The following is a 16,516-nucleotide window of genomic DNA, read 5'->3' as shown; positions in this document are numbered from 1 at the left end:
AGTATTTGCTTCTCCCACCTGCTAGTGCTGAGAATCACAAGTTTCAGCAGCTGCTGCTGTGAAAGGCTGGTGATCTCCCTGAGTCTGTGCTGCCTGAGGAAGGACACCCAGCCCCAACTTATGTCTGGCCAGGACCTCACTGGAGGGCCAGCAGCCAGCCTCGTGCTATCCTTTCATGATAAAATGTTCATTTTTTTGTCTCTGTGGGAAGTTGATTACTTCATCTTGTCACCTAGCGTGCTTGTCTCCAGATACCTGTGCTACAGTCAACTGCACAATTGTGTATCAATGTAATTTTAATGCTGCTCTGCAAATTGATTTTAAAATGATATTATCAGGATTCCTCAGCTCCTTCCTCATTGATTTTCAGCTCAAATGTATTACATTTAGGTGGACTACGCTCCTACTCTTATTTCTTTTCCATCAGTAACAAAGTTTCAGCAGAGTAAGCGGGGACACTCTCTGCATGCCTTTATTGTGATCCCCTCTCGCTTTCAGTGGCTTCATAAGGATGTGATGAATTAAAGCTCAATCCCAGATTATAAAGAGAGTGTTCCAACAGGAGTAGAATACAGCTTGTGTTCTTTCCAACTTAATCTGCAGGCTGCAAACTAGTGGGAAACACCTATGGAAGTTTATGCCATAGCTGCAGTGAAGATGCGCACAATGAAGGGCATAAGCAGCAGAGGAACCTTCTCTTTCATAGAAGGGCAGCACTAGAGATCTTCACAGCTACATTAAAGAGTGCCCACAAGACTGCAGTATCTATATAGTCAGAAGCCTCACAATATACAGAACAGAAAGGATACAAAGACTAGGTGGGAGCTAGCGAGCATCACTGCAAGTTACTGAACATGTTGATGGCCCTCTTTGTGGTGGGGGTGGGGGAGGTATTGGAGCTAAGATCTTTGAGGTGCCTTCCAGCCCAGGCCATTGTATGATTCTGTGAATAGTCTTGATGATCAGGTGGAGGCTGTGAAATTTCAGCTGTCTGCTACATGGAATAAATCACAGGAAAAAGGCTGCACCCTTTCTGCAGGCTGCCTTTGCGTTTGCATGGCAGTATCCACTATAGCTGGTTTTGTTCAGTCCTATGTTTTTATAATTGGGTACCAGCATTCCCAGATGCCCCATAGAAAAGCAGTGAGTAGAGGCCTTTGAGAAGTGCTTTTCCTTACAGCAGAAAAAGGATTTGTCTTAGATTCATTCAGGCATGTGGCCTTTTAGGAGATCTGCAACATGATGTGTATCTGTTAGGTGTGTCTGGCTGTGTATTATCAATGTATTTCATTAAATGTGTATACATAAATGTGATTCTGCACAGTGAAAATATGGATTATTTCTATCATTGGTATAATATTTTTGCTTTCTCTATAATGTCATCATCAATTTGAAGGGCTATCTTAAATTTTCTGAATGTTTGTGCCACCAAATTTATAATTCTTCCAACCTCTTTTTTCTCAGATCTTGAAATAGCATTCCTGTATACTTTCTTCTCAGTTGCCTTCTGTCTTCCTCCCACTTTTTTTCCTCAAGCTCTGATCTACTTGACTTTCCATTTACATATCAAAGGCAGGAATTAATTAGCTCCTTACCATTAATGTTCTTGTCTTTCTGTTCTCTCAGTGAAGGTTTACTTTTTCTTCATCCAAGTGTTTCTTAAAGATCCTTCTATAAGCTAAGCATAAATATTTTTTTTAATTTCCATAATAACAGAATAAGACATTCCTGCAGATATCTTTTCCTTTATGGAGAGAAAGGGCAATGATTCATTGCTAAAATGCAAGCTGAAATAGAAAAATCCTTGTAAAGAAGCTTCATTGGCTTCAGGTGTTATGATAATAAAGCAGTGTCACACCTACCATTTGTCTTACGTTAACTACTGCAAGTAGGGTGCAGAAATATGCATAGATATGTAGATGATCCCCCAGCATTATTACAGGACCTGAATTGCAGGAATCTTCTTTAGGTACTCATCTTTATTGCCTCGGAGCTGGTTTTCAGTTTTAAGCCAGGCTGCCCCTAAAAATACATAGAATGAATAAGTGTGAATGAATAGTTTTTCATTTACTGCTGTTACAGAAGATTAGTCTTTCTACTTGCTATATTGTCATTAATTAATAGTTGCGTTTTTATTCTTATTAAGTCTGTTTTCTAGAATTCTGAAAAAAGAGGAAATTAGCTGCATATCTCATGAGGAATAATTGGCTTGCTAGTGCATACTACTCACTTGCAGCCTAAGCTGGTGAGCCATGTGCATTGAGCACTAGTTCTACAGTTGTCTTGTGTTGCTGTCCTAAAATATGGGCCCACATTTACTGTAAAGTATAAATTCACAACTGCTTCATCTTTAGGATCTGTGCCCTTCTTCCACTGAGTATTTTAGTGTGAATAACAAAAACACTGTCCTACAAATACTGACATACGGTTATCTGAGTCAGGTTGGTCACACAGTAAACTTTGCATTGTTTTACCTTTGTGTTGGTATGATATAAGCACAATTTAATTGATATAAAAGCATCCCTTTTCCAAGAGGAAAAAAAGGATTTTCTAGATCTTCAGAGCTCATAAGTGTAATGGAACTCATCAAATGCTGTGCCCAATAAGAACATTTATAAGCTTAGTTTTGTATGTCATTTGTACTAACATATTGGCTGTTTACATTAAAAAAAAAGAAAAATATATTGTTTCACTTTTAATGAAGCTATATTTTTTTAATGACAGAGCCCCTGATTTCATGCTGAAGGGGGAAGAATGATTGTTGTAGCCCATGAGATGAAGGGATAATTTGAAATTAATGTTTTCACACCACACATTTCTTCTAAGCAATCCAGATCTGTACTGGCATTGGCATAATGCTTTTTTGCCATAAACCTCATTTTACTCCATTTACATAAATGGGGTACAAAAACATAACTATAAATGAAAAAAAAAAAAAAAAAAAAAGAAAAGAAAAAAAGAAAGAAAGAAAAAACAGCCATTCCTAAAGGATTTCTGGTTATATCTATATGAAAGCATTTCATATTTCTTCAATTTCAGAAAACTGCAAAACTTTTCAATTGAATGTGTACGTTTATAGATCCCTCCAAAAGTAATGGCTGCTATTTATTTTCATGGAAACAATAAGAGTTACAAAGAGTACAAGAACACTATTTGGTAGAACAAATTCTATTTTTCAACACAGTCACTGCCATGAGCTATGCATTTTCAACATTAATGAAGAAAAGCTGTATGCTGCCCTCATAAAAATCTCCACCAGCATAGATTACCCACTTGTCACTGTCACCACTGTTGAAATGTACCACCTACCATTTCTCTGTGTTCACATCAACTCCATAAAAATTCAGCAAATGTCAATGAGTGTCAATGAATGTCAATGCTTGCATCTTTTTCTACATGGAGGAATTCATTGACACACTTTTGCTTCATATGCACTTCGTTGTCAAACACATTTGGTCACTCTGCACCTCTGCTGCCATCTGTGTCACGGCAACAAAGTGAAACAGAATATTGGTGGGCCATCATAATAAAATAAGAGGCATTACTTTTGGAGCAGCCCTTACATTACCTATCACCTTACTGAGTTGACACCTTAACTCTGTCTTCTCATTAGCTGAAATCAATGATAACCTGAATTGCCAAAGGACTATTTCCTATACTTTAGAGGGGACTCCATACTCCTCAGAGTATTTAAATTTGATTATTTTCTCATTCATTTTTCCAAAGAAGCTTTTGTCTGCAGAGTTAATTTATCTTAATGCATAATCTTGAACACAATTTTTCTCACTGCTTTTTTTTTATAGGATTGTGGAGAAGGGTTATTACAGTGAACGAGATGCTGCTGATGCTGTTAAACAGATCCTGGAAGCGGTTGCAGTGAGTATTATCTAGCCTTACATGCTCGGCACCAAATCTTTCACCCCTAATGGCTGAATAAATACCTAAGCATGAAGGAAACACAGGAATTCACTGGAGTCCGTCCACATTACCTCCTTCTTGTAATTATGTTTGTATTGACTTTTTGTAAGGTAGTGGCACTTTGAGGCGCAAGAAGTGACATGAGATGGCAGTCAGTAATATAGTTACTGTTCTTAATGTTCTAAGTTGTCTGTTAACAGTGGCGTGTATGTTCTGTCCAGTCTCAAAAGCCTATAATGTTCAGTGTTGGTCATTTTAGCCCTGTATGCAGTCTGAAATTACAGGCACCATGAGGTAGCCTACATTAGGTATTTGGCTTGAAGGGGTCAACTAGCAGAATTGATCTTGGAACAGAAATGTGCTCAGCAGTGTGTGAGTAGCAGATGGGATGGGATGAGAGTGACCCGGGTGACTTCGGGTGTATTGCCTAGTGTGGGACTCTTCAAACAAACAAACAAAAAAACAGCTTTGTCAATGGCTTATGGTCTGGTTCAGCCCAGTTCTGTGACTAGCAGTGCAAAGGGACCCACAGACCCACGCCCCAGAAGGGAAAAAGGGGGAAAAAAGGGAAAAGAATAGAGGGATGGGCCCAAAAACAAAACAGCGGCAGCAATCTGAGGAGAAACAATTTTACTAAATAAGATATTGGAATGCAAGACAGCACACTATAATAAAATACAATATAATTAGAATTGAAACTAATAAATCAAATTAAATGAGTGTCTGAAAGCTGAAGGCCTTACTCTGATGCTGTGAAGAGACGAGCCAGACGATTGAAAGGGCCGGCAGGTGACCTTTTTATCTTTTCCCCCTGAGCAGAAACGATAACAGAAGAGCGAGCAGTCCTCTGGGGAATGTAGCAGTTCTTCTCTTCCAGGACAGGTACCCAGACCTGGAGCATTAACTCTTTAACTCCCAGTACACTACATGATGTTATGATGCAAAATACTGATAACCAAACATCATAAAACCATGACAAGCTGTCAGTGGCATGCAAAGAAGAGGTCAGCCTCGAGGACTAGTAGTGGAGCAGATGGTAGTAGTGAGGTGGCTTCTATATGGACTGTCAGAGTAGGTAATGAGTAAAAGGAGTTTGACACAGGACAGGAGCAGGACAAGGACTGTCCTCTGTCAAAAGTACCCAGTAATGAGCAAAAATTAATGCACAGTCTAAATTATATGTAAGTTTTATGCACAGCATAATGCATTTATGTTCTTGAAATGTTTAATTAATATTTTGAGGTAACTTTTTTTCTTCCACTAGGATAGTTCTCCATAATTTATTATTCTTCTGCAAAAATTATGATTATGTTTTGCTAAAAGATGGTTTGGAATATGTTTCAGCTCTCTGTTTTAAAAACCAGGAACCAGATAAAATCTTGAGCTTGCATAATTTTTTGTGGCTTAATCGAGGTTAGTGGAACAGAGATGTACAAAGGCAAAAAAAAAAAAAAAACAACCCCGGCTTTCACATGAGCATGCAGTTGCTTAATTTTGGATTTTACAGAAGATGGTATTTAACGTCTGGTTAGAAGGGTTGCACTGACTTTTTGCCCTGACACTAAACATTCATGCTAAAGCTGTGAAAGCTGTGGAAGTTCCCAAACTTGGCAGAATGTCTTTTATGAGCAGAACTTGTGTTACTATTAAAAACTGTATGGAAGAAACTACTGCAGAAGGGTCATCTTTCCAGAATGAAAGAAAATATATCCATTGATCATTCTCAAAAACTGAGAATTGTACAGTCCCCTCAGCAGACCATGCCAAATAATACCCTGCTGACACTGGTTAAGCATTTTGACTTCTGCGGTTTTTTTAAAATTGCTCTTAGCAAGAGAATTATTCACCTTAATGTTGCCAAACTCTCAAACTGATCTGCTTTTATAAATTCCTTGCTAAGGACTGCTGTAATACAGGATCCATCCTTACAGTACATTATTTACATGAGGGAGTGCAATCTCTTCATTTATCAAAGGGTTTTCATAGACAGTTTGTAGGTATTCAATCAAATGTAAGGGGACTTGGAAAGCACCTAAGCATTTTTGCTTAGCTGTTTTGAAATAATTAAACCAAAATGGGATTATACTGTTGATTACAGAGATTAAACAAAAAGCTTCTAGGTTTATTTGTTTCTTGTTGTATGTGGGAACCTGATAGCACATCTCTGGGGTTCCCAAGAAAGGTGCAGTTGGTCAGAATGACACACAGAAGATGAACCCCAATCTTCCAGGTCATAGACCAGCATAAAAAATATCAGTTCTCTCTTCTTTCAAGAACAGAGGAAATAATAAAAATAGTGTTTCAGCAGTGTCTGGAAACTAAGGAGTGCATTTTTCTTTTTTCCTTTTACTGATGGTTACATATCTAATCAAGGGTTCTACGCCCATGCTTGCATCTGGGAAGAAATTTTCTTTCTCTCTGCCCAAACTTCACTTTTTCATTTATTCTTCCTTAGTTCTTCAAGCCAAAAGATATCTTCACTCATAAGATAACAAACATTTCCAAAATTAGTACAAACCAGTGTTGATTTTTGTAGTTCTTTTGCTTTGCTGTTTGGAAGAGGTGAGGAGGTCTAGTTGCTATCTGACATCTCAGAACAGAACAGACTAGCTTCTCTGGTTTCCTGAAACTGTGTCCCATGAAGGAAGAGCAGGAGATTACGTGCAGGAAGCATGTTTCTGATCTTCATAGCAGTTGTTAGTACTACCTGCTGGTATTTTGCATTATGCTATTCTCAGGAAGAGTACTGGCAGATGGAAATCTTTGAGTCCACAAGCTTGGACCAAAAGAAAAAGAGAAGAATGTTTTCCAAGTGGAGCCATTCTCCTTTGGTGTTCTGTCATCCTGAAGAGTAAGACAAAACACCCTTACTGCATATGGCTGATACTTTCTCTTTGCTTGTTGAAAATAGCAGAGAGGATATATTCTCCAAGACCAGCTACATACCCAGCCTAGCTTGCAAGGATATCTTTTGGCAGTTGTAACATAGGCATTGTAATGTGAGTATGTGAGAAGCTTTGAATTTCTTTCTGCATTGTTAGTATTTGGCATTTTGTTGTTGTTGTTGTGGGCTTGTCATGAGGTTAACACAACACAACTATGTAGGATCCAGTGGGCTTAATGTAATCCTAAATTTAAGAATTCCCATATAGGATATGGAATATTTTGGCATTAGTTCTATGTCAGAGTTTTAAGAGTAAATGACTTTATTAAACTTTAGCAAACTCATGTAGAGAATTTGTATTACTGTGTACTTAAGGACTGCTGTTTTTTAAAAATGTTGCTTATATGCTTTTATAAAAATGTTATTTTTCTGTCACATTAATGGTGATTTCTAAATGAAGTATTTATTTTTAGTGATCCATAATGAATGACATGACTGATACATACAAAGTTTATTGCTATTAGGTAGATGTAATTCATTTTACTCAACTGTGAAAATAACAAGCGGCATCCTCTGGTGGTCTGTCTTGGGACTGGTGCTCTTTAACATCTTTATCAGTGACATTGATGACGGAATTGAGTGCACGCTCAGCAAGTTTGGTGATGACACCAAGCTGAGTGGTGCAACAGACACGGTGGAAGGAAGGGATGCCATTCAGAGGGACCTCAGCAGGCTTGATAGGTGGGCCCGGGTGAACCTAATGAGGTTCAACACAGCAAATTTCAAGGTTTTGCACTTGGGCCGGAAGAATCCCAAGCATCCATACAGACTGGAAGGAGCAGTCCTTGAGAGCAGCCCTGCAGAGAAGGACCTGGGAGTCTTGATGGATGAAAAGCTTGACATGAGCCAGCAGTGTGCCCTTGCAGCTCGGAAAACAAATGGTAGAAGAGGGGAGAGGGGTGGCCAGCAGGGACAGGGAGGTGATTATTCCCCTCTACTCTGCTCTCATGAGGCCCCATCTGGAGTACTGTGTCCAGGTCTGGAGCCCCCAGCCCTCAAAAGAAAGACAGAGAACTGTTGGAGAAGGTCCAGAGCTATAAAGATGATCAGGGGACTGGAGCACTTCCCCTATGAATACAGGCTGAGGGAGCTGGGCTTTTTCGGCCTGGAGAAAAGAAGGCTGCGGGGTGACCTCAGTGCAGCCTTCCAGTAGCTAACGGGAGTCTACAAATAGGAGGGGAATCAACTCTTTGAAAGGGTAGATAACAGCAGGACAAGGGGAAATGGTTTTAAGTTGACAGAGGGAAGATTTAGGTTGGATGTCAGGGGGAAGTTCTTTACTATGAGAGTGGTGAGGTGCTGGAACAAGCCGTCCAAAGAGGTTGTGGATGCCCCGTCCCTAGAGGTGTTCAAGGCCAAATTGGATGGGCCCTGGGCAGCCTGGTCTAGTATTAAATGGGGAGGTTGGTGGCCTTGCCTGTGGCAACGGGGGTTGCAGATTCATGATCCTTAAGTCCCTTCCAACCCTGGCCATTCTCTGATTCTGTGATTTTGTGATTCTGTGAAATCGCTTTTGAGTTGTCCTACAAACATCTTCATTGCTCAGACCCTTGCTGCAAGGTCAGAGACATTCCTGCATAGGAGGGGAGTAGTGCAAAGAAACTCCTTGCCTAAATACCATATCTTACTTACCACTTTCTAATGGAAACAATTTACTCAAAACCTCAGTTGTTTCAATATGTTACTTAAATGATCATTGATAGTGAGGAGACTCTGCTTGAGGCTGAATAATAGCCAAGGGCAGGGGTGAGTTTCAATGAATGCAACACTTGAATCATTGAAGCTTCTTTTCTGTTCACTGCAACATATACACCAGGCCTCAAGTCACAGCAAATATTACTAGAGCCAGAAGGGAACTATGTACTGGATTTCCCAACAACAGATACAATTTCATTATGTTACTTAAATACATTTCAATATGTTACTTAAATGATCGTTGATAGTGAGGAGACTCTCATTGACCCTGGAAAGCAGGAGATTACTGAATTTTTAGTAGTGATTACCAAATATTTTTTTAAGTGAATAACTGAACTGAAGTGAATAACTGATCACCTGTGCAATAATTCTGTGCACTCATCCATCACAATTCATTACTTCCTGTGGCAAATCTCTTCAGTCGTGATCTGCATTGTGCTTAAAAGAGCATTTGTAAAAAAAATTTGGCTTTGTTTACAAATAGCTAATGTGGAAAAATTTCACATTGAGGATATCTGCATGGTTTGTGGCAGTAGCGCTTGCACAAATCAGATGCGTGCCCAGTTAAATGCATAAGAATTATGTCTAAGTGGATAAGTGATTTGCTTAAGCACATGATGCACAAGTATACCATACATGAATCTAAGAGGAATTTGAACACTGCAGTGAGAACATTTGCTTTTTATTCAAATACATTTACTAAAATACTGTAAAGCCCTAATTACAAATTGAGACCTGTCATCTATAAAAGCGCTGAATTTTTTTTTTTTTTTTTTCTGCTTAATTGAAAGATATGTTGTTTTCAAAAAATAAAAGTAAATGTAGAGTTCAAATCTTTCCCCATCAATCTGAGCCAGGAAGTAATATGTAACTGCCTTCACTTTGTGCAAGTGTTTTCTCTATATTCAGGGCCATAGCTTCAATAGTTGCTTAATTACATTCAAGGGCAAAATACATGGAAACACAAATCATTCATGCTGTTTGTGCAGTCCTGATTGTTTCTAAAGCCTGTTGAATGAAGAGGAAAAGGAGAGCAGGCAGGTCCAACATCAGTCTTGCTGTCCAGTGCTGCATCCCATGCACTGTCTCTGCTTCCCGTGAGGGCCGCACACAAGATTGGTTTCTCCAAGGGACTACCTACTGTTTTCTGTCTCATGTGCAACAAGCTAAATTGTCTTCTTCCTCCTGCACCCATACATATCAACAACATGAGAGATAACTTCACTCTTGTCCAACTATCCCATTCAGTCTAAATTAATTAATTAATTAATTAATTAATGTTTTCTTCTGTGCTTGGTTTGTATTAGATTCGAAGCAGATTATCTAATACTCAGGGCCACTATAACTTGTATGTAACTGATCATAGATCAAACACATGTCCCATAGAATGTATTCCAATATGTAAGTCTACCAAATGATGGTTTTGTCTCTTTCATTTTGAGGATGTGACAAGATTATGTATATGTAGATATAACCTTAAAGGGACGGTAGTGGTATCAATTGCTGACTGTGTTTCCAGCAGCTTTAAGTTGTTGATTACATTGAAATACCTGATCTGAAGGTGGATATGTCGGTGATGAGACTCTTAAAAGATTTCAAAGGGACGTTTCTTTGTTATGCAAATTAATGTAAGGAATGTCACAGCAGATCTGATGATTGTTCTGATTTAGCAAAGCTTGCATAATTGTCAGGTATTCTAAATTCCATGTCAAGTGTGTCCTGAGCTAATGTATGAGACAGTAACTAAATGGTATTCTGATGTATGCATAGCTTGCAGTGCACCTGATGTCATGGTAAGGGAAAAATTTTGAGCATTGTAGGCAAATCACAGCACAAGACAAAATAGGAAGAAGTATTACTGGCTATGAGTTTTGATCTGTTTTCAGCCTCTTGGAATAACATAAACACTCATTTCAATGATCATTGTAGGAGAATGCAGAATAAAGAGGCTCTAACACTATTTTTAAAAAAGAGTTCTGTAAGAGAACCTGCCTCTGATACATCGTAGACCCTACCTGTCAAGGCAGGATGTCTGACAGAGAGGAGAGGCTTTGTTTCCTTGCCTGTACCCTGTTACAGTCACAGTCAGCAAAGGCAGGCTGAACCAGTGGTATTGTATTTGTATCAAGCTGTTCTGTGGGACAAATATACAAGTTCTTCCCTTGTGTCAAAAGTGAGAGTGTCACCACGTATGTGGCAGACAGCATGGTGACCTGTAGTGGAGAAGGAGCAACATCCTGGTTTGTGTGTTTGTTTCTTTTTTAAATACCATTTGATTTATTGCAGGCAAAAAGTATTTATGTTTTCAAAATTTGCTTGATTTGCTTTGATTTAACATACTCTACACAGAGATGACCCCATAGGGGCTGATAGATCGTCTCTGCTTTTTTTCCCTTCAGTGATGACGACATCTTAACAAGGGTCTCATGAGCATCCTGTGAAGATCTTTCTAGTGCATTCCTGTCAAGAACAAATAAGCAAATAGGTGAACTGACTATCTATGTAAAAAACCTTTTGAAGAACTGCCGCTTCCTGGGAGAGGAAGCATTTATGTCCTCAGTATATTGTTTCTGCTGCAAGGTTAAACAACAAATGGCTCCATACGTAATCTTTTTGCAGAGTGCAGGCATGTTGATCATTTTTCTGGCTTATGTTTGTTTCATTTGTTTGTTGTAAGATTTACAACTAATTTTTTCATGTTAATAATGTATTTAAATATTGAAAGGTTGGCAAAGGAATACAATGGGTTTTGTTGTCGCACCAATCTGCTTTATCAGTACTTTGACTCAGAATTATTTTGTCAAAAAGCATTTTCATAGACCTGTTTTGAGCTGTGTGCAAAACTCCTTTGGCAGCATACAGGAAGGAGAAGATTTACAGTCAAAAGAGTCTGGCAGTGCTGTCATCAGCAATAAGGAAATGAGGGTATTGTATTTGCTATTATCTCTAATAGAGGAAATGGAACAAGCACTAATGGTCACGTTGCAGACCTACTGTATTACAGTTAATGTCCAGAGCAGCAAAAAGTCAGTGTCATATTTGCTAGGTGGTTTACATCTTAAATTACAGTTTCATTTAAGCAAGATATCCTGTCATTTTGAAATCAAGTAATTACAACATTATTTCTGAAAAAAATATTTGGAATAAGGGAAAGTGTTTTAACTCAAAACACAGCACAAAGTATAAAAGGCCAGATCCTGCTGCAGACTGTGGAGATCTTGCCTCAGAAGTTGCCCTAGGGGAAATACCAAACTAGAAAAACAACCCAGCTAGGCATAAGTAGGTAGTGGAGAAATGCTAACGAGTACCTCAGGAGTGTCAGTAGCAATTGCTGCTATTCAACAAACTGTGCAACCTCGATGAGCAGGTGTTGAGTAACAGCACTTCTGCAGGAATCAGTGCTTTATTGCTCAAAAGATCTTTTGAAGCCTATGGAGGCCCTGTTTTTTAGTTCTCACTATTCAAAGGGTTGCTGTGCCTGTGGATGAATGTGAGACAGGCTTGTCTCTCTCTGTCTTGCTCCTGCCTCCATGATCAATTAGGAGAAAAATACATTGATTTTTTAGAAGAAAAATGCATGTGAACCTGTGAAATGAGAAACATTTGCAAAGCAATTGCTCAACATTCGTTGAACCATACATATAAGGTCTAGGTATCTCTTTGATTCACGTTGGAGGTTCAAGCTGGGGGCTTCCACAGGTACGTAGGCCTTCTGAATGTATCTGACAGTACATGATTATATAATAAAGCAAGGAATGGTTATTTTTCCAGGCACTGAGAAATTTGATTTTCTGATGAGTAGCGTAGGATGTGGGGAGTAGGTGATTTTCTGACACAAACATTAATGATGATGGACAGAAGCTGGAGTGAAAGCAAACATTATATTTCATTACTGGAATGTGTTTCCCTCATTACTGCGCTCCGTTGAGTTGTCTTGCTCCAATCTATAGGAGAGAGAGGAGGTTCTTTTAATATCTGTATACCCGGCATGAGATTAAGAAACAACAGTCCAAATGTTGGTCCAAGCAGTTTATTATAAATCCTTATCAGGGAGACGGGGAAGGGAAGGAGGGCAATAGAAAAGATAGGAAAGAAGCAAGAATCGCATAAAGCAGGGATGGTCACCAGCAGGATCCAGCAGGGTTCTTGTTACACGGCGTTTCAAAGGTCCGAGGCAGATGCAGCAGGGGGGACAGCAGCAGCGTGGCCGGCCTTGGGCAGCAAGCAGGTAGCAGGAAGAAGTTGCAGAGCCAATCCGGGAGGAAGCAGCAGGACTCAGGTAGCAGGACCAGGAGAGTCTGTCAGCATGCAGGAATTCCATAGTGAGTTTCCATAGCGAGGAATCTGATGGCAGACACCTTTGTTCTTCTTCAGCATTGTGGTAGAGCGCAGAGCAAGTACAGGAGGGAGAGAGGCAGGTCGTGAGGCTTCTCATGGCAGAAACCTCTTCTTCATGCGGAATCTGTTGCCAGAAAAACCTCTCCTCATAGCTGTAGGTCCCCTTTTTTATCATTCTTCTGCCAATGTGGTATTCCTGAACGCTTAGGTAAGAGTCATGTGCAGCACCCCCTGAGATGGCCATCTTCCTTGAGATTAGTCTGCACAAAAGACTGCTTTGTGGCCAGTAAGCTGCAGCTTATCTCTCTCTCATTGCCCCTGGCCTTGTCCATCAGTGTCCCTCAGACAAAGGACTTTTCAACCCTTGCCCAGGACTTGCTTGGACTTGTTCATCTGTGTCCCCAGCAAGCTTTGAGGCAATGATGTAAAAGAATAATATCTTACATGAGTCCATATTATAAGCACTAATTGCAGGAAACCAATATGTTGTCAGTTATCAAGCAAACACACCCATCTTTTTTTTTGCTTCCATTTTAAAACTAATTCATTGTCCTACTGTGGTACCTATGAAGTATTACTGTACTTCCTGGTAAAAAAATATGGTAATACTAGATTTTATTTTCATGAGTGGTGAGGTACTGGAACAGGCTGCCCAGTGAAGTTGTGGATGCCCCTTGGAGGTGTTCAAGGCCAGGTTGCATGGGCCCTGGGCAGCCTGGTTTAGCATTAAACGTGGAGGTTGGTGGCCCTGCATGTGGCAGGGGGGTTGGAGATTCATGATCCTTGAGGTCCCTTCCAACCTTGGCCATTCTGTGATTCTGTGATTCTGTGAGCACATTTCATTGACTGTAGAACTAGGTACCATGAACTATCATAGCTGCAAGTATGTCCTTCTTCTCTTGTCTAACTGTGCCTACATAAGTGGTGTTCTTGTATCCTTTTGTGTGACACGTTGATGTGAATTTTAATGTTGCTATAACAAACCTTGAATGGCATAAATAAAAAATAATAAATAAATGTAAAAATAATAAATAAAAAAATCTGTCTCTATGTTGGAGCATGAAAATTATGTTTTTCACTGAATAATCAAAATTTAATCTAAAACACTGTTATAATGTAGTGAGATATGTTGCAGAAGTTTGTTGCTAACAAAAAAATGTTAGTTTTTTCTAGTTTTCTGTGCAGATACAACAGCCTAGATTACCTTTGCTGATAGAATCACAGAATTATTTGAGTTGAAAGAGACCCACAGTGATCATCTGGTCCAACTCCCCTGCAATGAACTGGGACACCTACAAATAGATCAGGTTGCTCAAAGCCCCGTTCAGCCTGATCTTACTTGTTTCCAGGGATGGGGCATCCACCACATCTCAGGACAACCTGTTCTGGTGCCTCACCACCCATATAGTAAATAACTTCTTCCTTATATATCCAGTCTCAGTCTCCCCTCTTTTAGATTGAAATCATTTCCGTATGTCTTGTCACAACAGACACTGCTAGGCAGCCTGTCCTGTTCTTTCTTATAGCTCCCGTTGAGTTACTGAAAGAGTGTCACTGAAAGGATGAATAATTGAACTAACTCACAAACTAGAAACTTAACACTCCCCATCTCTCAATAATAAGAATGCTGTTTTCCTCTAAGTGTGCTTCATTGCTGTGCTTGTAATTAGAGCACCACATGAGCATTCAGATGTATATTGATGGTCTGTCTTGTATTGTAGTTTTTCCCTTGGTGGCAGGATTAAAAAGATCTCTTTTTTCTAGCTGACTACTTTCATTCTTCTTTTTTTTTCAACCTAAAGAGAGAGGTGAATGCTCAAGTCTCAAAAGAATAAGCTGCCTGCAACATGTAGTTAAAATTATTGAATGGGCATTTTTCCTTAAAAAGTACAAGGGTTAGAATATATAACTGGTTGCTAAGGTCCTGAGGAGCAGAACTGTGGAAAAAGGGTTTCCACCCCTCTTGCTTTTTTCTCAGTCCTTTATCTTGCTTCTGAAAGGCCCTCGCTGACTTCTTTTGCATCACAAATTCACCAGTGCAGACATTGTCCCCATACACTGCTCTTCAAACCATGCAGTGCAGTGATGCCACACGCTCTATATCCATCTCTGGCATTTTGCAGAGGGGAGGGATAGGAAGGACCAGCTGCTGCATCTCACACAAGTAGTTCATACCCTCTGTCGTGATTAATCATCTCATGTGTTGCAGCACAGTGGGCTGCTTTCAGGATGTCTGTAATGAATGTTGTGTCTATGCCATTCAAATGCAGTAATCCATCACAGCAGCGCTCCTGCAAGAGAAAGAAAAGGGGCTCCTGTTCTATCCACTGCTAGTGACCTATCTGCAGTAGGACAGGTCAGTCACAGGGGACCAGTTTTCCATCATTTGGTCTGTTAATGGAATGTATAGATTCAGTGACCTCAAAATGTGAGAGAAATGATTCATGAGATTCAAGCTGGAGTTACTTGATATGGTGTAGTTAAACTGCTATGCAGGATGGGCATGTGGCTTTGTAAAAGTAAATTATGGTGTTACCTCTTACTATTCTTCCTGGACTTTTCTTCTGTTACGACCTTTTGTTTTTATTATTTCTTATAGTAACTTTTCAGAATGAAATACAACCTAATGTACCTAATCAGGAAACAGTTGGGTGCTGGTTCGTAATGTATTGTTGGTTTTCAGTTTAATGAATATGTTTAAAATCTTAGAGTTGATATGTTTGATTTAGGCGAGGAAAATCCAATTTTTTTTTTAAAGTGGTATAACACAGCTGAGAGAAAATAAGGAATAATTCACTGAACTGTTGTTTACAAACACGGTCTTCTTTAGAGAGTTAGGATTTATTTCAGGGCTCTGTCCAGTGGGTTGTGTACTTGGCAAGGCTCTTTGGCTGAAATCTTTCCATGCAGCTTTGGAAGTATAGAAAGAAACTAAGCCAAGCAAACAAGGTAGTTGTTTATGCTTCTCTGCTGGCACACCCACACGAGATCGTGGGAACAAAAGCCTTCTTTATTGCCCTTCCCCAGCAGTCAACTAAAATCATCCCGACACAGCCCTTTCCAAAAGTGTCTTGCAGCCAGAGTTACCCTGACAGTCCTTCAGATGCAAGATCCTTCTGCCCCAAAATGCCCACAGAAGCCTATTCAAGAGGCATGATATGAGAATTCCTAGCTTTCTGATGCATCTGGTAAGAGATCCTACCAGGGGAAGTGCCCCGCTAGACCTGCTGTTCACAGAAGAGAAGGACTGGTAGGAGATATAGAGGCTGGGAGCTGTCTTGGGCATTGTCCAAAAAATGGTAGAGTTCTCAATTCTTGATGAAGTTAGGAGAGAGGTCAGAAGAAAAAAAAAAAAAAAAATTAAAAGTCTAAGGTTCTCAAAGTCTTCTTTACATCTGATCTGTCTTTAAAGGTCAGACCAGTTATCCTTGGGGTACTCTCTGGAAGTCTGGGATGGGGAGCAGAATTCAGGTGGAAAGAGTCAGAGACCTACTATTCCACCTGGACTGTTACAAGTCCATGGGGTCAAATGAGATCCACCTGAGGATGCTGAGAAACCGGGTGAAGAAGATGATTGCCAAGCTGCTTTCCAATATCTATCAATGTTCTTGGTCAGCTGGA

General features: G+C 39.8%; 1 protein-coding gene across 1 annotated transcript in view; it reads left to right on the top strand.

Annotated features, from left to right (window-relative positions):
- CAMK4 (calcium/calmodulin dependent protein kinase IV) overlaps positions 1–16,516 on the top strand; it is a gene marked incomplete at both ends in the record, with an annotated part of 151,545 nt that overhangs the window by 92,185 nt on the left and 42,844 nt on the right. The window contains one exon of the mRNA XM_079548940.1: positions 3,804–3,876. Coding sequence (XP_079405066.1) covers positions 3,804–3,876 — 73 coding nt within the window. The remainder of the gene's footprint in view (positions 1–3,803; positions 3,877–16,516) is intronic.

Source organism: Tetrao urogallus (genome assembly GCF_951394365.1).
Source record: "Tetrao urogallus genome assembly, chromosome: Z".
Classification (NCBI taxonomy): Eukaryota; Metazoa; Chordata; class Aves; order Galliformes; family Phasianidae; genus Tetrao; species Tetrao urogallus.
The sequence above is the reverse complement of the archived record's forward strand: the minus strand, read 5'-3'. Positions and strand labels throughout refer to the sequence as shown.